We start from the raw sequence: 23532 nt of genomic DNA, 5'->3' as shown, positions 1-23532 counted from the left end.
ACTCATACTCATGCCGAACGACGACATCGAATACAGAAAGTCATCTGTTCACAGTAACACGGACGTGTTGTCAGGACTACCAAGAGAAGACAAAGACATCACAGCTGAGGGGGGGAAGCACATTATATTTCTCACATGTGGATGAGCTGCCAATTTTTGCAAAATACTGAGCAAAGTACAAGAAAAGATCCTCTACTCAGCAAAGTGTGGCTCACAGTAAATGGGTGGCCATGCTACGTGACAGGTGAAACCATACTTCGTGAGAAGACACGAGTTGTCTAAACATCCTGGCACCTGTCGTATGACGGCCTTAGCCTGTAGCTACATCTGATGGCCAGAGTTGGACAGTGACATTCGGAAGGAAGTGCAGAGTTGCCAAATCTGCCAAACAGTACAGAAGATGCCAGCTGTCGCACCACTTCACCCTTAGAGAATTCACATTCGTTTCACTGAAAAGGACAAGCAGAACTTTTTAGAGATCATCAACAGCTTTTCAAAGTGTTTGGAAGTTATTCACGTGACATCAGCAAACCTCATCAAAAAGCTACAAAGGCCTACAGATCGTGCAAAAAAAATCATCCCAGACAATGGACCCCAGCTGGTCTCTTCAGATTTGAAACAATTCCTGAAAAACAATGGCATCAAGCAGACCCTTCTTCCCACCTACCATCCCGCCTCGAACAGCCAGTACTTAATTTGTGTAACATATACGCTGGGAGTCAGGAAGCAGGTGCAGAAGGTGAGTTTAATGATAAGAATAAGGCAGGTGTACTGAGTGTGACCAAAACTGCCTGATTACTGAGGGCTAAATAAAAGGGAGAGTAATCAAGGTGATGAGGCCAGGTGTGCATAACAATTGGGAGCAGGTGTGCGTAATGATGGTTGCCAGGACCAGTGGTTAGTAGACCTGCGACATCGAGCGCTGGATCCACCTCTCCTTTTTGGACTGTTTCATTTCGGGAACTATTTGGCCAGAGCCGGTACCTGATTTTTCTTTTTTTTCTCTTTTTGCAATGTAAAAATTCCTGATATTGTTGTTGATTCGGTTTGGCCAGGGCTTAAAGTTTGCGCAACATTGTAGCCTGTTAGACACCAACACGTGGCCATGTGAGAAGCAGGCCTTGTGTCTCTCACAGACCTGGAACGAGATTCACATTCTATGATCTCTCTCCCGATAGACATGAATTAGCCTGAAACTCTCCTCTCTCCAGCGTTGCACTTAATAATTTATGTCCTTATAGAATCATAGCTGCGCAAAGGGTTCGGGGGAAGGGGTCCGCAGCACCCCTGATAGAGTTACTGATGTCTGTTCAGAAATAAATTAAATAATTCAGAATAGCATATAATTTAACCAAAATGTTTGATCAACTTCTAAATAGGCTTTTTGTTTTACAAAAGAGAGAGAGAGAGAGAGAGACTTATGGCACTAGTGCATCGGCCATCACCAGCCAGTGAGCTGCGGTGAGTCAGTGAAATTGAAAAGCTTAAGACACATTTCCTCATAGTGTAGCCTACAATATGGGTCTCCATACGCCTAGGCAATTGATGGATGTAAGACAAGGTTGTTTTCACTGATCTCAGTTTGTCAATGTCAAAGTAGCCTGTCATTTCGAATTCCAAGTTGGATGACCGTTCAAAACGAATTTTCCCAGTTGGAGCAAATGTTTTCTTCCCGACTTCCCTGTTGTCTTGAACACACTGGCGTTGGAAGTCGGAGATTAAAAAGATTATGCCAAAGTCTCCAGTCATGTAGAATTGCATGAAATGCGTTTATGAAAGGCCACATTTTTCCTCAGACTCTAGGCCACTAAAAATGGTATCCATGTGTGACTCTACTGCTCTATGCCACCATGCAAATGCGATGATAAGGTGATCTCCTTTTTCCGGTACCTCAGAGGTCCCTAGGTCAGTGTTTACAACTTCCATGCAGTGACCCTTTAAAGATTCACTGGACATTTGAGAAGCAGTGCTGAAGGTCAGCAGCACTCCATATTTGGTTTTCACCTGGTTGAGTGTTTCTAATCTCTCATCCACTCTCTCACAGAAGAGTCGACCACAATGTTGAAGTAGTTGACTTCAAGGTTTTTCAGTGCGTCAGTCACTGGTTCATCAGGAGCCTCATAGCTGAAATTCCTCTGGCTGTTTCTCAATCTCTTCTCTTTCAGAACAGCCTCCACATTCATTTCTTAATAAATACTTTTGGCTGTTGTCTTGGCCTCAGAATCCAGTTATGTACTGAGGGAGGCCTTTGCATTTGAGATTAAATTCACTGCGATATCCAACTGCATTGAGGTGGATTAGAGGAGCTTGTTCACCTTGTTTGTCATTGTCAGTATCTCACACCATACGACACAGAAAATCAAGTAGCGGTAGAACCCAACTTCCTCTGCAAGTGCTTGTGCCTCCACTTTGGCCACAGGATCGTTGATCGTCTGTCTGGCTTCCAGTAATGCCTCCCGAACTTCAGAAGCTCGATACCTGTTTGTATGAACACTTTGGAGCCTATTCTCCCATCTTGTGTCACTTCCATGACTTGTGTCACTCCACACATATTTGTGTGCCAGCTGAGAAGGTGAAGAGCTTTTGCACATGCCCAAAAAACTCAACTGCATCTTTTGAAGATTTGGCAGCATCTGCAATCACAAGGTTTAGAGTATGTGCTCCACATGGGATGAACATGGTTCTGGGATTTCTTTTGAGCAGTCTGGCTTGTACTCCTTGGTGCTTGCCCTTCATTTTGGGCCCCACTATCATAAGCTTGCCCTCCAATCTTCAAATGGAATCTTCAACTCGTTCAGCTTATCTAAGATGACAGTGGACAGATTCAAGCCTGTTGTAACCTCAACATTCACAAAGCCGAGGAAGTGCTCCTTGATCTCTGGCTTTCCCTTTAAAGCCACGCTTCTCAGAATAATGGACATTTTGCTCCTGGTGACTGTCAGGTGTACAGTCCAAGAGAGAAGTACATTGAGTCTCTTACATGAGTCACTATTGCTTCCAGAATCTTGTCACGCTCATACTGTGTGCGCTTCCCAAGGTAATGAGCATGTGTGTCTCCATCTTTAATTTTGCTGAGATGATTTTCCATAACTGGGTCAAATTTTGCCAGTAATTCAACCTCTTTTAGGAAGTCTCCATTATCTGGTTGGAAGAGCTTGTCTGATGAACCCCTGAATGCTAGGTTTCTTTCAGCCAGAGACTCTGTGATACTCATTAAACATGCATGAACATCCAGCCATTTCTTTCAGCCTCCAAATTTGTCATTTGTATCTGGTCAAGAGTCTGTCCCCGACTTAGGCGCAGATCAAGTTCTCTCCACTTAATCATATTATCTGTGTTCAGGACTACCTTCACGGTGTTTCAGAATGGTGTTGATATTTGACCAGTCATTCACGCCTTCCTTTATTATTTTGTAGGCTTTTGTAGAAAAGAGCTTACAGCAAAAACAATACACAGCGTTGTTTTAGATTGAGTGTGAAAGCCAGCTCCTGGTAACCCATTCCCCATTTGACAACTGTCTCTGTAATAAGCCTGAATGGAAACCTTTTCTAGACTTGTCTGGACCTCTGCGCACTAACTTGGTCCGCAAAGTCTGTTAAGCAGCAACTGTTCTATTCGGGTCTGAGTTGTTTGTATCTGATGGAGGCTGGATGTGGATCAACTGAGTCTGCTTGTACTGGCTGATGATCCAGCATATCCTCTACTGACAAACTTAAGCATAGCACCTGTAAATTATAGCTGCATCAGGCCCATTCAGGCTCGCCCCATGGGCCTCCCGGTCGCGGCCGGCTGCGACAGAGCCTGGGCTCGAACCCAGAGTCTCTGGTGGCACAGCTAGTGCTGCAATGCAGTGCCTTAGCCCACTGTGCCACTGCTTTCCATCTTGCATTAGTCCAGAGTTGTAACTAAACCTTGATTGAGAGACTAGATAATCATTGCCTTGTTTTAAAATGATGTGCGCCTATGAGGAGTGCAATCTCTCATATATTGTCTGGACTGGTCCCCACAGAGGTTGCTTCTGGAAAGCGCAAGTTTCATTTTGTGCACTCTCATATGAACTCATGTTCACGCACGACACAGTTATCCTTTCCGAGCTGCAGTTTATAAACACCATTACCCGTTGGCGTTTATCAAAAGTAGTAAATAGTTGTATTTCACTCTCACTTTTGTCAGGCACAAAGTCACAGAACACAGCCCTGGAAGTGGCTGGCAAGCGAGACACAGACAGACCAAGAGATATCACTGCACAGCTAGGTTAGCAAGACAGACAGACTAGAGAGAGATGCACTGCAAGCTAGCACATCAACTTACCGTCACTGTTAACATAACTTGGAGAGGAGAGAACATAAGTTTACCTGATTGCTCTTTCCACAATTCACTGTGTTTTTTCTCTCTTTTCGTGACCAGAAGGATAGTTCTGCCTCATCCTGTCATCGAAGTTGTAAACATTGACACGAAGGGGAGATGGGGCCCTACACAACTTGCGTATAGGCCCGCCCGGCTCTGCCCAACAGACCGCTCCAGTCCTGACCACTCACCAATGTTCCCACACAGCAACCTCAGCCCAAGTCAAGTTGCTCAACCAGCACTGGAAACTGTAAACTTACCAGCTCCAGTGAACTCAAAGATCGCCACGAAAGTCTGCAGAGCGCAGGTACCCTGAAAGGATCCGTATGGTTCCAAAAAAAAACTTGCCCTGTAAATAAACCGAAACAAAAGAGTGCTCAGTTAAGAGAGTTCAAAGACTAGAAAATAAAAAAGACTAAAAAAAGGTAAAAGGAGACGTTCTTAGTTCAGTTGTTGAAGTTTATTGAAAAAAAATCTTTAAAAAGAAAATCAAAAGCATAATTTTTTTTTTTTTTAATTCAAAAACCCGACCTCAAATTTGTATCTCAAACAGACCGTTGAGAAAATGATTGCTTTTGCCTCAGAGGATGATGAACTGGCCAATCAGCGATCTACTGTCGTTGTAAGGACAGACGCTGGAAGACGAGAAGCAAGTACAGGGAGTGAAGATTTAATGGAAAAAAAACAGACAGGAAACAAACCACGGAGAGCGTCTGGACAAGGGAAATATAACGACATTAATGCTGACACGGGGATCAAACTGAGGAATAGACCGAGGAGGTAATCAATAAAGTGATGGAGTCCAGGTGAGTCCAATGAAGCGCTGATGCATGTAGATGGTGACAGGTGTGTGTAATGATGGACCGTCTAGCGCCCTCGAGTGCCAGAGAGGGAGTGGGAGAAGGTATGACAGTTGTTGGGGTACGCCCACACCATTCCAACACACAAGCTGCTATTCAACATACCCAATAAAAAAAAGTTGGAAGGAAAACTATTTATCTTTAATTGTAATGAATTATTGGTCATATTTCATAGAAATCTGGAAGGACAGTTACTGTAGGGGAAAAAGTGTAATAGATTGGTCTTTAATACCACTAATACCACACCAGCGTAGCCTGAAAATATTTTTCCTATCACAGATTGCCAGAACAATCCTCACATAATACTTGAAGAAAGGAAAAACCCACACTCACTGAAATATTCTTTACGTTTTAATGTACTGTATATATTTATTTTTTTGCAGGACAAATGCAAAACAAATGGACCTCGTTTCGGTGGCAGCCTTCATCAGCATTCTCACATAGTAACTTCATTGGGAGGAAGGATGTTTGACGTGCTTTTACTTTTTTTTTTCATACCTTCATTTATTCAACATAAAGAATATTAATACTGTATTGGTATCTCAAAAGCACCCCTTTAGACATATTGTTTGTGACAATATACTCTTCAAACATGTCAAATGTTCAGTGTGGGGGCTCTGGTACTTTCAATGATATGACCCATTTTATACAGTGCCTTCAGAAAATATTCATACAAAAATATCTAATTTGCATAACTATTTACACCCCTGAGTCAATACTTTGTAGAAGCACCTTTCTATTACAACTGAGTCTTTTTGTGTAAGTCTCTATGAGCTTTGCACACCTGGATTGTACAATATTTGCCCTTTTTATTTTATTTTTATTCTTCAAGCTCTATCACGTTGATTGTTGATCATTGCTAGACAGCCATTCTCATGTCTTGCCATAGAGTTTCAAGCTGATTTAAGTTAAAACTAACTAAGCCACTCAGGAACATTCAATGTCATCTTGGTAAGCAAATCCAGTGTAGATTTGGCGTTGTGTTTTAGGTTTTTGTCCTTCTGAAAGTTGAATTAGTCTCCCAGTGTCTGTTGGAAAGCAGACTGAACTAGGTTTTCCTCTGAGCATATAGCTTTATTCGGTTTATTTCCCCCCCTAAAAAACTCCCTAGTCCTTGCTGATGACAAGCATACCCATAACATGATGCAGCCACCACCATGCTTCAAATATGGAGTGTACTCAGTATTGTGTTGAATTTTCCAAACATAATGCTTTGTATTCAGGATAAAAGGCTAATTTATTTGCCACCTTTTTCCCAGTATTACTTAAGTGCCTTGTTGCAAATAGGATGCATGTTTTGGAATAGTTTTATTCTGCATGCTTCCTTCTTGTCACTCTTTCATTTAGGTTAATATTGTAGAGTAACTACAATGTTGTTGATCCATCCTCTGTTTTCTCATATCACAACCATTAAACTCTGGAACTGTTTTAAAATCCCCGTTGGCCTCATGGTGAAATCCCTGGGCAGTTTGCTTCCTATCCAGCAACTGAGTTAGGAAGGACACCTGTATCTTTGTAGTGACTGGGTGTATTGATACACCATCCAATAGCCTAATTAATAACTTCACCATGCTGAAAGGATTATTCAGTGTCTGCTTTTTATGTATGTAATTTTTTTACACATACCAAACAATGCCCTTCTTTGCAAGGTATTGAAACACCTCTGGTCTTTGTGGTTGAATCTGTGCTTGAAATTCACTTCTAGATTGAGGAACCTTACAGATCATTGTATGTGTGGGGTACAAAGATGGGGTAGTTTTTCAAAAAATCATGTTAACCCTTATTATTGAACAGGAAATGAGTCCATGCAACTTATTGTGCGATTTGTTAAGTATATTTTTACTGCTGAACTTATTTAGGCTCACCATAACAAAGGGGTTGAATACTTATTTACTGAAGACATTACAGATTCACTTTTTTATTAATTTCAAAACTGTATTGTGTGTAGATCAGTGACACAAATCTAAATGTAATCAATGTTACATTCAGGCTGTAACAACATGTGGAAAATGTCAAAGGGTGTAAATAATTTCTGAAGACACTGTACACAGAAATGGACATAATGGGCTCTATTTTCGGCTGGCGTAAGTGAGCACAATTATCAAATGCATGCTTGTTTGTAATTTCGACCTGTTACAGCAGTTGTTCTTCTACACTGAACAAAAATATAAATGCAACAAGTGTTGGTCCCATGTTTCATGAGCTGAAATAAAAGATCCCAGAAATGTTCCATATGCACAAAAAGCTTATTTCTCTCAAATGTGTTTACATCCCCGTTGGTGAGCATTTCTCCTTTGCCGAGATAATCCATCCAGCTAACAGGTGTGGCATATCAAGAAGCTGATTAAACTTCTTATGGCTGCAATCCCGTTAACGGGAGCGATATGTCAGCCAGTGAAAGTGCAGGGCGCCAATTTCAAAACATCAAATCTCAATTAAAATTCCTCAAACATACATGTATCTCATACCATTTTAAAGCTAATCTCGTTGTTAATCCCATCAGTGTCCGATTTCAAATATGCTTTACAGCAAAAGCACCACAAACGATTGTTAGGTCACCACATAGCTACAGAAAAACACAGCAATTTTTCCAGCAAAAGATTTCAGACAGTCACAAAAACCACAAATAGAGAAAATGAATCACTAACCTTTGATCATCTTCATCAGATGACACTCGTAGGACTTCATGTTACACAATACATGTATGTTTTGTTTGATAGTTAATATTTATCAAAATATGAGTTTACATTGGCGCGTTACATTCACTAGTTCCAAAAGCATCCAGTGATTTTGCAAAGCCACATCATTAAACAGAAATACTCATCATAAATGTAGATGATAATATAAGTTATACCCATGGAATGATAGATATACCTCTCCTTAATGCAACCACTGTGTCAGATTTTTAAAAAAACTTTACGGAAAAAGAAACCCATGCAATAATCTGAGACGGCGCTCAGAAGTAAAAATCACAATAGCCGCAACGATGGCGCCAACATAAACAAGAAATTGCGTGATAAATATTCCCTTACCTTTGATCTACATCAGAAAGCACTCCAGGAATCGTTTGGTATATCGTTTGGTATACATATCCAAACGCTCATTCTGGTCAGCGTTGCATCGGACAAAAACTTTAAAGTTATATTACAGGTCGAAGAAACATTTCAAACTAAGTACAGAATCAATAATTAGGATGTTAACATATAGCTTCAATAAAGTTCCAACCGGAGTATTCCTTCGGTGTCTTCATGAGCAATAGAACGCAAGTGGGTTCCATGAGGAATAAGCGTGATCAGAAAATGGCTGACTGCCAGTCACGTGATAGATTCTGCTCTCATTCAGTCCCACAACGTAGAAGTCTCATTCAAATTTCTATTGATGGTTGACATCTAGTGGAACCCCTAGGCAGTGCAACATCATTAATATCTCAAGGGGATTTCATTTTGGACTCTGGTGAATACATACTAAACTCAGATTTCTCACTTCTTGTTTTGATTTCTCCTTAGGATTTTGCCTGCTATATGAGTTCTGTTATACTCACAGACATCATTCAAACAGTTTTAGAAACATTTGTGTTTCCTATTCAATACTAATAATAATATGCATATATTAGCAACTGAGACTGAGGAGCAGGCCGTTTACTTTGGACAATTTATTCATCCAAGCTACTCAATACTGCCCCCCAGCCATAAGAAGTTAAACAGCATGATCATTACACAGGTGCACCTTGTGCTGGGGACAATAAAAGGCTTCTCTAAAATGTGCAGTTTTGTCCCACAACACAATGCCACAGATGTCTCAAGTTTTGAGGGAGCGTGCAATTGGCATGCTGACTGCAGGAATGTCCAGCAGAGCTGTTGCCAGAGAATTTGATGTTCATTTCTCTATCATAAGCCACTTCCAATGTCATTTTAGAGAATTTGGCAGTATGTCCATCCAGCCTCACAACCGCAGACCCACCTGTATGGTGTTGTGTCGGGGGAGCTGTTCGCTGATGTCCACGTTGTGAACAGAGTGCCCCATGTTTGGCGGTTGGGTCATGGTACAGTATGGGCAGGCATAAGCTACAGACAATGAACACAATTGCATTTTATCGATGGCAATTTGAATGCACAAAGATACCGTAACGAGAGGTGCATGTCATTGAGCATGCATCGACGTGTACGACAGCGTGTTCCAGTTCCCGCCATCATCCAGCAACTTTGCACAGCCATTGAAGAGGAGTGGGACAACATTCCACAGGCCACAATCAACAACCTGATCAACTTTATGCAAAGGAGATGTGTCGTGATGCATGATGCAAATGGTGGTCACACCAGATACTGACTGGTTTTCTGATCCACGCCACCACTTTTTGTTGAAGATACTATATCTGTGACCAACAGATGCATATCTGTATTCGGTAAAATCTTTGAAAATATTGTATGTTGCGTTTTTTATATTTTTGTTCAGTATATTTTCAAACCCTAGCGCCAGGATTGATAATGTACCTGTTTTATATAAGCTCGCTTGCGCTAAGGTGAGAGGGGTGGCAATATCTGAGCTGTGTCCTTAAAACCGTGTGCCAAAGTTCCAATTTCAGTTTTCATTGGTGGGGATATTTAAAACCAGCCTAAAGCTGGTAAAGTAACGTCGTTGATTATGGCATGGATTTTCCAACCGTGACGCACAGTGCCCATATGCACATGGAACAAGAGAGAGATGTGCTTTTTTGTGCCTGTAAAAATTGAAAACAAATGTTTTTTTTTCACCATTTTTTGTTGATTATGGCAGTTTTTTTGGTCATTTTTGACAAAACTATAGACCATAAAGTGTTTAGCTCATGACCTTTCTTAATTACAACTTTATTAAAAGTTCAAGTGAGCAGCCAAACAGTGCCCATCCATGCATTTACATGGAACATTTAGAGAGAGATGTGCTTTTTCCAGTGGAACAGCCACTTTAAAATAGTGATCTAAATCAAATGGGGGGGGTTTTTTTCACCATTTTTTGTTTAATTTCATTAAAAACCAAGCATAGCTTCCCCTCTCAATGAAGGCAGTTTTTTTGGTCATGCCCAATCCATTTGCCAAGTAGTCAAAACTATAGACCATAAAGTGTTTAGCGGAGGAGCGGGTGACATGATTGAACCGACGGGCAGCGGCGTTGAAGTAAATCTTAATGGCACAGGCAAAGCTTTATTGAAAGTGCCTGGATTAGTTCAAGGGTCGGCATGTTGTAGAGCATGAACCTAAACATCCCCTTTTTATCCATGTAGGCTATTACGTTATTGTAGCCAGCTCCTGTTATTATTTTGGATGTGTGTAAAAACTTCCATGTAGGCCACACGTGTAAACTCATTCCACCAAGGTGTGTGTCTGTGGGTTTTCGCTCCTCCCTTGTACTTGATTAATGAATTAAGGTCACTAATAACTAAGGAACTCCCCTCACCTCATTGTCTAGGGCTTAATTGAAAGGAAAAGCAAAAGCCCGCAGACACTAGGCCCTCCATGGAATTAGTTTGACACTCCTGATGTAGACTATATGCCCACCATGGAACGAGATATGAGATAATCTGGTGACACTGGTATTTGGAAACATTGAAGTTATTTTCCGGTAACAATTGCTTGTTTTCCATTTAACTTGAAAAAAACTATTACAACACTGTTGACTGTCAACACTTCAAACATATTGAGCAAACACTGCATGTTTTTTTGTTGTTGTTGCATTTGCTGTCACTCTTTACTGTAGCCTATGCAATTTAACAGAGTGTAGTATCAATCCACAATGGACTAGGATGAGAATATTCTGTGCCCCCAGCCAAATTGGAGTTGATGACGATGCAAAGACCTACAGAACTTGAGACAAAAACATGCATTATTAAGCCATGGAAAGCCTTGATTGGCCAGTGAGTGGCCAAGTCCTCCTCACACCTACAACTTGTTTATTCATCAAAACCCAGAGCTTTTGCGCCACCGCCAGCTATTGCGCTCATAATAATGGATGTGAAATCAGCAAAAATATTTCTGACACACCTGGACCTATAGCGCTACCACCAGTGCTTAGATTTACCATTGCGTTAGGTTTGTTAAAATGGAGCCCTATAAGTCATTAACCAATCACAACCCTCCTTTAGGATTGCACATTCAGCCAATCACCAGCAGAAGGAGTTCCCTTTGAATCCATTTTCCCATTCACTGTGTTGGTGGTGTTCATAAAATGTATCATACCTTCAAAATTAGCCTAGAGCCAACTCTGGACATTTGATGTACTTGTAGAGTATATTGTTCCAAACAATGTCTTGAAATTAACACAAAAAAGTTGTACATTTGAGATATTCATATTTTGAATGTTGAATAAATGAATGTGAAAAACAAAATCTGAATCTAGACCTACTCCATATGTTAGAGCCCACTATAAGGAGTATAATGACACCAAGATGTTGTCTGTATCATGTACGGTTCACAGATCATAGGGTCTTACAGGAGACATGTATAGGTCTAAAAAGGGCCCAAAATGTCCACTTTCATCATGATTTCCTAAAAAATGGTGACACAATATATATTTCTACCAGGGGAGAACTACTGACCCTGTCTTTGAAGTTACGGTTGTTGAGCGGTACTGCAGGTATCTTTAGTGGAAAACAGGATCCCCATTATAGTGAATGGAAAAATTGCAATCTTCGTGTAAAAAAATAAATATATATATATATTCAAAGACAATCGTGGTACCAATTGTTTCTTGTAATACACTAGATGTATGTTCTTGAACAGATTCTTTAAAAATTGCACACAGATTAAGTTATATGGATAATTTAGTTGCTAAGGGCAGCCTGCAGTACCTCATTCGGCCTTCAACTTCAGTTATTCAATGAGAGGGTGCAGCACTGAACTAGTCTGCAACGTCACTTTCTGATGTAGCTCAAACGAAGCATGTTATGTCTCCATGAGACGCAATCTTAACTGATTTAATTTGTCTTCAATGCGCTATTGGCTGCAGTCCAAACGCAAAGTAGACAGCCCTCGGCCCTTGAATGGCGTTTTACATCGTCACATCCGAGTGTACTTCAAATGTCCCTTGCTCAAGCGAGGGAGAGTGATGATCGGAGAAGCAACCTAAAGCTATTAATGTACCTAGCAAGCTAACGTAGCTAGCTATCACTCCTGTCATCTAGGTAGCTACAGTTACCCATAGCTGGCTAGCTAGTTTTATAGTTTTGGTAATTTATTCCAATACATTTCAGAATTACACAAAATATGTTTATGAAGCTAGCTACGTTGTATAGGCTCCTTCCTATGAGACTAAGCCAATTTGAGTCATTCTCATTTGCCAACTCTAAAATCAATGTCATCTATATATTTTCTTTAGCAAGCTAGCGTCATAATTATGTCTCACATGCTGAAAATGCAGCAGTGTTGATTACATTTGACATTTCGTGGCCACCAGAGTTTGACACAACTACATTTTGCATTAAACTGTGGGTCTTGTTATCAAAGTTATCAAACAAGTTATCAAAGTTCTTCACTCTAACTTGAGGGCCGAGGGGGCGATGTTTGTTTGTGAATTGGACCTCCACTTAATTAAGTTGGCAATCAAACTGCATCCAATTTTGACGGGGATCTCCCCAAGGGAAAGTGGCTAGGGCGACGGCTGAGGGGGTAAAATTAACTTGTTTGGACTACAGCCATTGAGTCTTTAAATAGGAATGAATGGTGTCACGTGATCGATGGCTTTGTCCATTCATATATACAGTCATTGATTTCTACTCTTACCCCACTCTTTCCCAGGAAAAAGGAGGAAAATTCAGTGGGATGTTCAAAAGATCCTCTAAACCAGCAGAACACTCAGTACCTGTGCAGGTGATAATGATGTCAATATATTAAACTATTACAATGTATCTACATCTTGATTTGATGAAGTCTGACTGTATTGACTTAACATACATCCTATTGATAGGATCATTTGTCTGTAAACACTGAGCTCTCAGCCAGCAACGTCAGCCTCAACAACAACACTAAGGTATGTGTGAGGCTGGGGGATTGATTGATCAATGGGCAAAATTATCAACTTGCCTCCTACTTTTTTTTTCAGGAGAAAGGAGGGATGTTCAAAGGAATTTTAAAGAAGTCTCCCAAGCCTTCCCAAGATGTAACACATGCTCAGGTGTGTGTGTCCATGTCTCAAGGCTTAAAAATCCTTCTTTAACCTGTCTCCTCCCCTTCAGCTACACTGATTTGAAGTGGATTTAACAAGTGACATCAATAAGGGATCATACTGTAGCTTTCACTTGGATTCACCTGGTCAGTCTGTGTCATGGAAAGAGGTGTCCTTAATGTTTTGTATACTCAGTGTATATTATCTTAACTGATATGTTTCAGTAATTGGAGGATATTGTATGACAAATGTTTTTATGCACAAGTATATGTATTTTTAGAACACATGTACTGTTTACTGTGTCTCAGGATCATTTGTCAACAGACAGTGAGCTTTCATCCAGGCGAGGCAGCGATGACAGTCTCATTGTCAACATCAACACTAAGGTTTGTCTTCAGTTAACAGATTCCTCATTTGACTATTTCCAATGGCATACAGTAGGATCACCACTGACCTGCCCTTATTTTACAGGAGAAGGGGGGAGTGTTCAGTGGAATGTTTAGAAAATCCCCCAAGCCCCTGGGGACTAGGACACATTCTCAGGTGAGTGTGATGTCTCTTCAGAGGTATAGTTTACCTAAGAGAAACTGTAAACAACCTTGTAACGGAATAGTAGTTTTTCACGTGGCAACATTGATAGTCACAGGTAAACCTAAAATGCATATTGTCATCTTTGTGTCTTTTAGGGTAATCTGGATGACCTATCTACTCACAGTGATCTCTCAGCCAGCACTGCCAGTCTCTCGGAAAAGACCCCGAAGGCGAGTCTTACCCATAAACTTAGCATAGTCCTCATTTTACTTTTATGATTTCTGCTTCACGCTGATTTATACTATTTGCTTGTACCTGTACTAATTCTCTGTATAATTATTTGACTCAGTTAGTCCTACTATATGTAGGGTATCCACCCACTCTATCCAGAGTCGGTGAAAACGAGCTTTGATTAAATTTTACTTCCTTATGTTAGAAAATACATTTAACCAAGACAAATATGATGATTCATGTTCTGAATTGTTCATTGGGGTCTTTCACTAACATTTGATGAACATTATATCAACAAATTCGGATTTCGTTAATGTACTACATCAGATAATAAGCACCGAGCTCTGTTGACAGAGCGGTGCAGCTTTCTCGCAACAACTTTTGAGGATATTACATGTTGTGGGGGTTGTCTTCAAAAAAGAATTCTGCAGGTCACAAAAAGCTAAATTAGCTTGACACTAACTGAATTAAATGTAAAAGCATTTGAAAATAAAACGCTTGGGGTATGCTCAGTGCTCCGTTGACATTTCACTGAGATACACTTGTTTTTGTGAGAAGCTTTTCATATTAATTTTGCATTACTATGAAAAGCGTATACTAAAATATGAAAATACCACATGTCATGTCTCAAAATTGATATCTCTATATTGTTTTATGCCCTGCGGATTCAAGAAGACAGATTACGAGTTCAACTGGAAAGTAATGTGATCTGATTATAATAAACCAATTACTGTTCATCTGGGTAAGGGGGTGGATCTAGACCATCCTATCAGGGCTGTGTATGTAAATATCTTCAAATTTGTTTCCTGATGCCCACACGATCAAAACTGAGCATTTCTAGGGCCAAAGGAGGCTCAGGGAAATAAAATATTGCAAATATATTTTGGAATTATTTTCATTAAATAAACACATATGGGGATCTTATTAGACATACAAAGCATTCTGAAAGTATTCAGACCCCTTCAATTTTTCCACATTTTGTTTCATTACAGCCTTGATCAAATATTTTTTTCCCTCATCAATCTACAGACAATAACCCATGATGACGAAGAAAAAACAGTTTTTTAAATCAATTTTATGAAAAATAATTCAACTGAACCATCACGTATTTCTGTTTATTTTTAAAAATAAATGTTACAAACATTTCTAAAAACCTGTTTTTAGGTCTAAATACTTTCTGAATACTTTTTATTTAAAAATAAAATGACAAAAACTGCTTTGGGGTTTTAACTTTAGCTGACATAAAGCTGTGAAATTTTCCTTATTTTTGACCTGTTTTTTTTCTGTCCTCCATTGAGTTAGTCACCCTAATTTTGGCCATCCTACAAGGGTAAAAACTCTAATAGCTTTTGAACGAATTATGATAACGACATGAGGTTTGCACCATTGGTTTTCATAGAGGATTATCTACACATTGGTCAAAATATACAGTTTTGATTGGACACCCTACTATATAAAAAGGACAACTAAACAATATCATCCAGTAGGCTTTAACTCCTCTAGATGCTTTTGATGTTGATGAGTGATGACATTTTATACTTTATTGCAGGATAAGGAAAGGGATGAAGACCTATCAGGCTCTAGGGAGAAACTCACCTTTTCTGACAAACACTTTGAAGCCAAGCAGGTGAGGATTTTGGTGGGGTTTATTTTTGTACTATTTTTGGTACTCTTTATACTTCAATTGGGAACTTCAGTTCTCAAAACGTACTTAGTATTTATTTTTCATATAACAACTTTAGTGTTCAGGTCAAGTCTAAGGTACTTGTTCTCTCTCTGCGTGTGTCAGGGCGAACGTTCTACAAACAATGATCTCTCAGCCAGCAATGAAAGTTTATCAGAAAAAACCTGCCCACCAACCTACACCAGTCCTTACATACACTATATATACAAAAGTATGTGGACATCCCTTTAAAATGGTCGATTCGACTATTTCAGCCTCACGCGTTGCTGACAGGTACATCAAATCAAACACACTGCCATGCAATCTCCAAAGACAAACATTGGCAGTAAAATGGCCTTACTGAAGAGTTCAGTGACTTTCAACGTGGCACCGTCATAGGATGCCAGCTTTCCAACTAGTCAGTTCCTCAAATTTCTGCCATGCTAGAGTTGCCCCGGTCAACTGTAAGTGCTGTTATTGTGAAGTGGAAACATTTAGGAGCAACAACTGCTCAGCCACGAAATGGTAGGCCACACAAGCTCACAGAATGGGACAGCCGAGTGCTGAAGTGCCTAGCGCCTGTTGTCAGTTGCAACACTCACTACCAAGTTCCAAACTGTCTCTGGAAGCAACGTGAGCACAATAAATGTTTGTCGGGAGCTTCATGAAATGGGTTTCCATGGACGAGCAGCCACAAACAAGCCTAAGATCACCATGCGCAATGCCAAGCGTTAGCTGGAGTAGTGTAAAGCTCGCCGCAATTGGACTCTACAGCAGTGGAACTGGAGTGACGAATCACGCTTCACCATCTGGCAGTTCAACGGACTAATCTGGGTTTGGCGGATGCCAGGAGAACTCTACCTGACCGAATGCATAGTGCAACTGTGAAGTTTGGTGGATGAGGAATAATGGTCTGGGGCTGTTTTTCATTGTTCAGGCTAGGCACCTTAGTTCCACTGAAGGGAAATCTTAACGCTACAGCATACAATGACATTGTAGATGATTCTGTGCTTCCAACTTTGTGGCAACAGTTTGTGGAAGGCCCTTCCCTGTTTCAGCATGACAATGCCCGTGCACAAAGCGAGGTACATACAGAAATGGTTGCCGACTGCGAGCCAGGCCTAATTGCCCAACATCAGTGCTTGACCTCACTAATGCTCTTGTGGCTGAATGGAACAAAGTCCCCACACAGAAGTGTTGACGCTGTTATAGCAGCAAAGGGGGGACCAATTCCATATTAATGGCCATGATTTTGGAATGAGATGTTTGACGAGCAGGTGTCCACATACTTTTTGTCATGTAATGTACCTTTTTTTATGATTTATTGATATTATTGATGTATCTTATTTACTTAGAGACCCATGCAGATTTGCGGGAAGGATATACGTGTTTATATCAAATCAAATTTTATTAGTCACATGCTCTGAATACAACAGGTTACAGTGAAATGCTTACTTACGAGCCCCTAACCAACAATGCAGTTAAATAAATACTGATAAGAATAAGAAATAAAAGTAGCAAGTAATTAAAGAGCAGCAGTAAAATAACAATAGCGAGACTATATACAGGGGGATTATATACAGGGGGATACCGGTACAGAGTCAATGTGCGGGGGCACCGGTTAGTTGAGGTTATATGTACATGTAGGTAGAGTTATTAAAGTGACTATGCATAGATGATAACAACAGAGAGTAGCAGTGGTGTAAAAGAGGGGGAGAGGGTGGGCAATGCAAATAGTCTGGGTAGCCATTTGATTAGATGTTCAGGGGTCTTATGGCTTGGGGGTAGAAGCTATTTAGAAGCCTCTTGGACCTACACTTGGCGCTCCGGTACCACTTGCCGCGCGGTAGCAGAGAGAACGGTCTATGACTAGGGTGGCTGGAGTCTTTGACCATTTTTAGGGCCTTCCTCTGATACCACCTGTTATATAGGTCCTGGAAGGCAGGAATCTTGGCCCCAGTGATGTACTGGTCCATTCGCACTACCCTCTGTAGTGCCTTGCGGTCAGAGGCTGAGCAGTTGCCATACCAGGCAGTGATGCAACCAGTCAGGATTAGAGGTCGACAGATTTTGCCGATATATATATATTTTTTTACACCTTTATTTAATCTTTATTTAACTAGGAAAGTCAGTTAAGAACAAATTCTTATTTTCAATGTCGGCCTAGGAACGGTGGGTTAACTGCCTCGTTCAGGGGCAGAATGACAGATTTTAACCTTGTCAGCTCGGGGGATCCAATCTTGCAACCTTACAGTTGTTGTTGCACTTGTTGCACTCCACAAGGAGACTGACTGCCTGTTACTCGAATGCAGTAAGCCAAGGTAAGTTGCTAGCTAGCATTAAACTTATCTTATAAAAAAACAATCAATCAATCATAATCACTAGTTAACTACACATGGTTGATGATATTACTAGATATTATTTAGTGTGTTATGCGTTGCGTATAATCTGACTGAGCATACAAGTATCTAAGTATCTGACTGAGCGGTGGTAGGCAGAAGCAGGCACGTAAACATTCATTTAAACAGCACTTTCGTGTGTTTTGCCAGCAGCTCTTTGTTGTGTGTCAAGCAAAGCATTGCACTGTTTATGATTTCAAGCATATCAACTCCCGAGATGAGGCTGGTGTAACCGAAGCGAAATGGCTGGCTAGTTATCTCGCGCTAATAGCGTTTCAAACGTCACTCGCTTGCTCTGAGCCTTGGAGTGGGTGTTTCCCTTGCTCTGCATGGGTAACGCTGCTTTGAGGGTGGCTGTTGTCGTTGTGTTGCTGGTTCGAGCCCAGGGAGGAGCGAGGAGAGGGACGGAAGCTATACTGTTACACTGGCAATGCTAAAGTGCCTATAAGAACATCCAATAGTCAAAGGTTAATGAAATACAAATGGTATAGAGAGAAATAGTCCTATAATTCCTATAATAACTACAACCTAAAACTTCTTACCTGGGAATATTGAAGACTCATGTTAAAAGGAACCACCAGCTTTCATATGTTCTCATGTTCTGAGCAAGGAACTTAAACGTTAGCTTTCTTACATGGCACATATTGCACTTTTACTTTCTTCTCCAACACTTTGTTTTTGCATTATTTAAACCAATTTGAACATGTTTCATTATTTCTTTGAGGCTAAATTGATTTTATTGATGTATTATATTAGGGTAAAACAAGTGTTCATTCAGTATTGTTGTAATTGTCATTATTACAAATAAAATAAATTGGCCGATTTAATAGGTATCGGATTTTTTGGTCCTCCAATAATCGGTATCGGCGTTGAAAATTCATAATCGGTCGACCTCTAGTCAGGATGCCCTCGATGGTGCAGCTATAGAACCTTTTGAGGATCTGAGAACCCATGCCAAATCTTTTCAGTCTCCTGAGGGGGAATAGGTTTTGTCGTGCCCTCTTCACGACTGTCTTGGTGTGCTTGGACCATGTTTGTTGGTGATGTGGATACAGCTCTCAACCTGCTCCACTACAGCCCTGTCGATGAGAATGGGGGTGTTCTCTGTCCTCCTTTTCCTGTAATCTACAATCATCTCCTTTGTCTTGATCATGTTGAGGGAGAGGTTGTTGTCCTGGCACCACACGCCCAGGTCTCTGACCTCCTCCCTATAGGCTGTTGCGTCGTTGTCGGTGATCTGGCCTACCACTGTTGCGTCATCGGCAAACTTAATGATGGTGTTGGAGTCGTACCTGGGCATACAGTCATTAGTGAACAGGGAGTACAGGAGGGGACTGAGCATTCACCCCTGAGGGGCCACTGTGTTGAGGATCAGCGTGGCGGATGTGTTGTTACCGACCCTTACCACCTGGGAGCGGTCTGTCAGGATGTCCAGGATCCAGTTGCAGAGGGAGGTGTTTAGTCCCAGGGTCCTTAGCTTATTGATGAGCTTTGAGGGCACTATGGTGTTGGAACGCTGAGCTGTAGTCAATGAATAGCATTCTCACATTGGTGTTCCTTTTGTCCAGGTGGGAAAGGACAGCTGTGCTTCCCTTTGTAGTCTGTAATGGTTTGCAAGCCCTGCCATATCCGACGAGCGTCGGAGCCGGTGTAGTACGATTCGATCTTTGCCTGTTTGATGGCTATTCAATCTTGTTTTGTTTTAGGGTGGCATAATGGGGAAGCTGTTCAGGAATCCATTTAACTCCTCAACTCAGGTAATCCATTACTGTATAAAAATGACTAGACTGTCTGACCAAGTAGCCTTTCATTCTTCTTTATGCTTCAAGTAATGGTATTTATGATGAGATTGATAACATTCCTTCAATCGCAGGATAAGGAGAGGACTGAAGACACATCAAGATCAAGGGACAAACTAATGTCATCTGATAAACATTCCAATGCCAAAGATGTAAGCGTTTTAGTAGAATGTCTTTCAGTACTCTTCAATTCTACAATATGGTATCTCAATGCTGAATATATACTGTTACTTACCTTTGATAGAGTATATTTTTAATATGACAACATAAACATTCAAATAAAATAAAAAACTGAGTTTGTTACATAATTTATACGGCACACACATTCCCAGCAGCCTTTGCTTCTCTCCAACTCCCACAAAAAAAAAAACAGGACCAGAACAGTGAGTGACTGTGTGTGTCCTTGTCAGGTCAAAAGCAATCTTATCCAGAGAGATAGGAAGGAAGGAACTGAAATGCCAGCAGTTGCTCCTAGACCCACTGAAGAGGTAGGCAAACAGATCAAACTGCTCCTCCTCACCGTATGTCTAATTTTATAACTTCTCTGCTAAGATTGTCTGTCACTTCTCCTCAACAGGAGCTGAAGGGTACAGCCTTACATGACCAACTGAAGAAGAGAGAGATGGGTGAAAATCAGGTGCGGTTTACACCAGTCATGTTAATTTGTTGATGTATGTGTAATAACATCTGTATGTAGCGAACCCGTATCTCTGTAAATTAATGCACAGGTTCGAGTGACTATATTTGTCCTTCTTGCTAATTCAGGCTAACAGGAATATGATCCCGAGAGAGAGGACGGAGAAAACTGCTGAAACTCCAGAGGTTCCTCCCAGACCTACAGAAGAGGTAGGCGATTGATATTCATATCTAAATTATCTGTATCTATCAGTTGTCCTGTGTAATGGTGGCTCATAGGCTGTGTTTAGACAGGCTGCCCAATTCGGATATTTTTTTCACTAATTGCCATAGGTCTTTTGACCATTCAGATCTGAAGTAGGTCTGATGTGAAAAGATCTGATGTGATTGGTCAAAAGTAGATCAGAATTGGGTTGCCTTTCTAAATGCAGCAGTACAGGAGGACTTTGTCTTCTGATTCCAGGAGATTAACATACCAGCCAGACTTGGTCAGCAAAAAAATCAAAAAGACAATCAGGTACACACACACACACACACACACAACTACCCTTGTGGGAACCTACAATTTATTTCCATTCAAAATCCTATTTTCCTTAACCCCTAAACCTAACCTTAACCGCTAACCCTAACTCTAACTTTGATGAGGCTGCCTTTCACTGGCCTCATCACCATTTTAAAATAGTGATGAAGTTTATATTATCTCAAATGCTTAAGTGTCTACATGTGTGGTTTGGATAAAGTGCACTAGTCCATTGCCATGCATACCGTAGTTATCCACCAGTTTAGGTGTGCCTGACCTTAATTGTTTTTAATGAGTTGATTGCTCCAGTTGAGTGCTTAGTTCACCCATGCTTTCAGTCTCCCTGAATCATATTCTATTTAATGTAGCTCTGTCTTTTCAACTAAAGTGTAGTTGACCAAATATGGTCATTTAAACTAATTAATGCAATTAACGTAAATCGTGTTTTCCATAGTATTTCCCGGTCTAATTAACAAAGTAACATTCAACGGATTAAATGTACAGTACATTCGCATTGGTTAATCATTATGGGCATTTGTGCTAATGTGTAAATGCTGTCCTTTTCTTATCAACTTGGAGTGTAACACCATTTTACAATATGCTCCATAGCAGTTTGTTTGTTGCGTCCTGTGTGTACAGTCAGTTGAGTTTAGCTGTTGAGCTGTAGGCTCTGTTTAGAGCTAGAAATGGGGTAAATCCCTAGTTATGCCGTTTAGCATTTAGGCCTCGGTTTTTGCTGCAGTAGGAACCCTATTGAAGGACTGAGCTTTAGACTCGCCGTCATCTGTCATTTTTGTGAGTTTTCATATCCTGAATGTTGCTGCTATGGACAACTGTTTGTCAAGCCATGTTTCCTAAAATCCTACATTTGCAATAAATCAAGTGCTATTTTTCTACCATGGCTCCTCCTCATTCCCACCTATCACCTCCCTTGGCTACTCTGGGTCCACTATTCTACACTAACCCTAAACCTAACCCCTAAGCCTAAAATAGACTTTGTTCTTGTGGAAACCTGGGAAATGTCCCCACAAGGGAGAAACTTTTGTTTTGCTATCTTTGTGGGAATTTCCGGTACCCACGACGATAGTAATACAAGCCCACAAGTGAAGCACACACAGAGACTCACACACACACACACTCTTACTCTGTCATATTTTCTGTAATATGATTTTGCCTGACAATCTATCGGAATGACATTTGTTTGTTGGTTATTTCAGGACCAATCTGATGATCTTAAAGAGGGTGAATCTCTCCTCACTGGGGAAAAGGAGGAGGGAGAAGACAAGGACGGAGAGGTGATGGTTAACCCTACGGATAGCACAGCTTCCACTAGACCAGTGTTCCTTACTGTGGCCATGCAATCTTGCAAATATCAGGGTTTCGCTTTAATTTAGTTTGTTATTATTCCATTACAAAATGCTGGTATTTTCCAGATTTTCTCAGTGTTTCTCACTTCCCTTTACTTTCCCTTTGAATTCATGTATATTGTTTTATTCTATTGTTCTTAGGCCAAGATGAGAAAACCTAGGCGACACAATCCGTTCATGCCACGCGGTGCAGGAGGCAAGGTAACATGTAAATGAGCTCCCATCATATTGTGTACACTACGTTTCACTTCCTCCAGGTGTTAACCATAGTTTGTGTCTGGGTTTACAATATGTACAGTGCCTTCGGAAAGTATTCAAACCCCTTTACTTTTTTTATGTTACAGCCTTATTCTAAAATGGATTAAATAATTTTAAAAAATCCTCAGCAATCTACACACAATACCACATAATGACAAAGTGAAAACAGGTTTTTAGAAATGTTTGCAAATGTATTAGAAATGAAAAACATATAAACCTTATTTACATAAGTATTCAGACCATTTCCTTTGAGACTTGAAATTGAGCTCCGGTGCATCCTGTTTACATTGATCATCCTTGAGATGTTTTTACAACTTGATTGGACTCCACCTGTGGTAAATTATATTGATTGGACATGATTTGGAAAGGCACACACACCTGTCGTTAAGGTCCCACAGGAATTGTCCGTAGAGCTGCGAGACAGGATTTTGTCGAGACACAGATCTGGAGAAGGGTACCAAAACATTTCTGCAGCATTGAAGGTCCCCAAGAAGACAGAGGCCTCCATCATTCTTAATTGGAAGAAGTTTGGAACCACCAAGACTTTTACCAAGAACCTGATGGTCACTCTGACAGAGCTCTAGAGTTCCTCTGTGGAGATCAGAGAACCTTCCAGAAGGACAACCATCTCTGCAGCACTCTACCAACCAGGTATTTTATGGTAGAGTGGCCAGACGGAAGCCACTCCTCGGTAAAAGGCACATGACAGCCCGCTTGGAGCTTACCAAAAGGAAACTAAAGACTCTCAGACCACGAGAAACAAGATTCTCTGGTCTGATGAAACAAGA

The 23532-nt window shown here is 40.7% G+C and overlaps 1 protein-coding gene across 6 annotated transcripts in view; it reads left to right on the top strand.

Moving 5' to 3' along the window:
- Window positions 1–23532, top strand: part of LOC115102793 (uncharacterized) — a 36157-nt gene that overhangs the window by 8158 nt on the left and 4467 nt on the right. For 2 of the 6 annotated variants that reach the window (XM_029623091.2, XM_029623090.2), the window contains exons 3-17: window positions 12974–13045; window positions 13143–13205; window positions 13278–13349; window positions 13649–13726; window positions 13812–13883; window positions 14027–14101; window positions 15652–15729; window positions 19871–19921; window positions 20038–20115; window positions 20374–20451; window positions 20541–20600; window positions 20729–20809; window positions 21063–21116; window positions 22337–22414; window positions 22628–22687. In XM_029623091.2, the coding sequence (XP_029478951.1) occupies window positions 12974–13045; window positions 13143–13205; window positions 13278–13349; window positions 13649–13726; window positions 13812–13883; window positions 14027–14101; window positions 15652–15729; window positions 19871–19921; window positions 20038–20115; window positions 20374–20451; window positions 20541–20600; window positions 20729–20809; window positions 21063–21116; window positions 22337–22414; window positions 22628–22687 (1050 nt within the window). Of the gene's footprint in view, window positions 1–4407; window positions 5154–12973; window positions 13046–13142; window positions 13206–13277; window positions 13350–13648; window positions 13727–13811; window positions 13884–14026; window positions 14102–15651; window positions 15730–19870; window positions 19922–20037; window positions 20116–20373; window positions 20452–20540; window positions 20601–20728; window positions 20810–21062; window positions 21117–22336; window positions 22415–22627; window positions 22688–23532 lie in introns of all 6 variants that reach the window. The other 4 variants (XM_029623094.2, XM_029623095.2, XM_029623092.2 and 1 more) reach the window with 4 other exon arrangements.

The sequence above is a fragment of the Oncorhynchus nerka genome, linkage group LG20 (genome assembly GCF_034236695.1).
Source record: "Oncorhynchus nerka isolate Pitt River linkage group LG20, Oner_Uvic_2.0, whole genome shotgun sequence".
NCBI classification, from domain to species: Eukaryota; Metazoa; Chordata; class Actinopteri; order Salmoniformes; family Salmonidae; genus Oncorhynchus; species Oncorhynchus nerka.
This window is presented reverse-complemented; position numbering and strand designations above follow the sequence as displayed.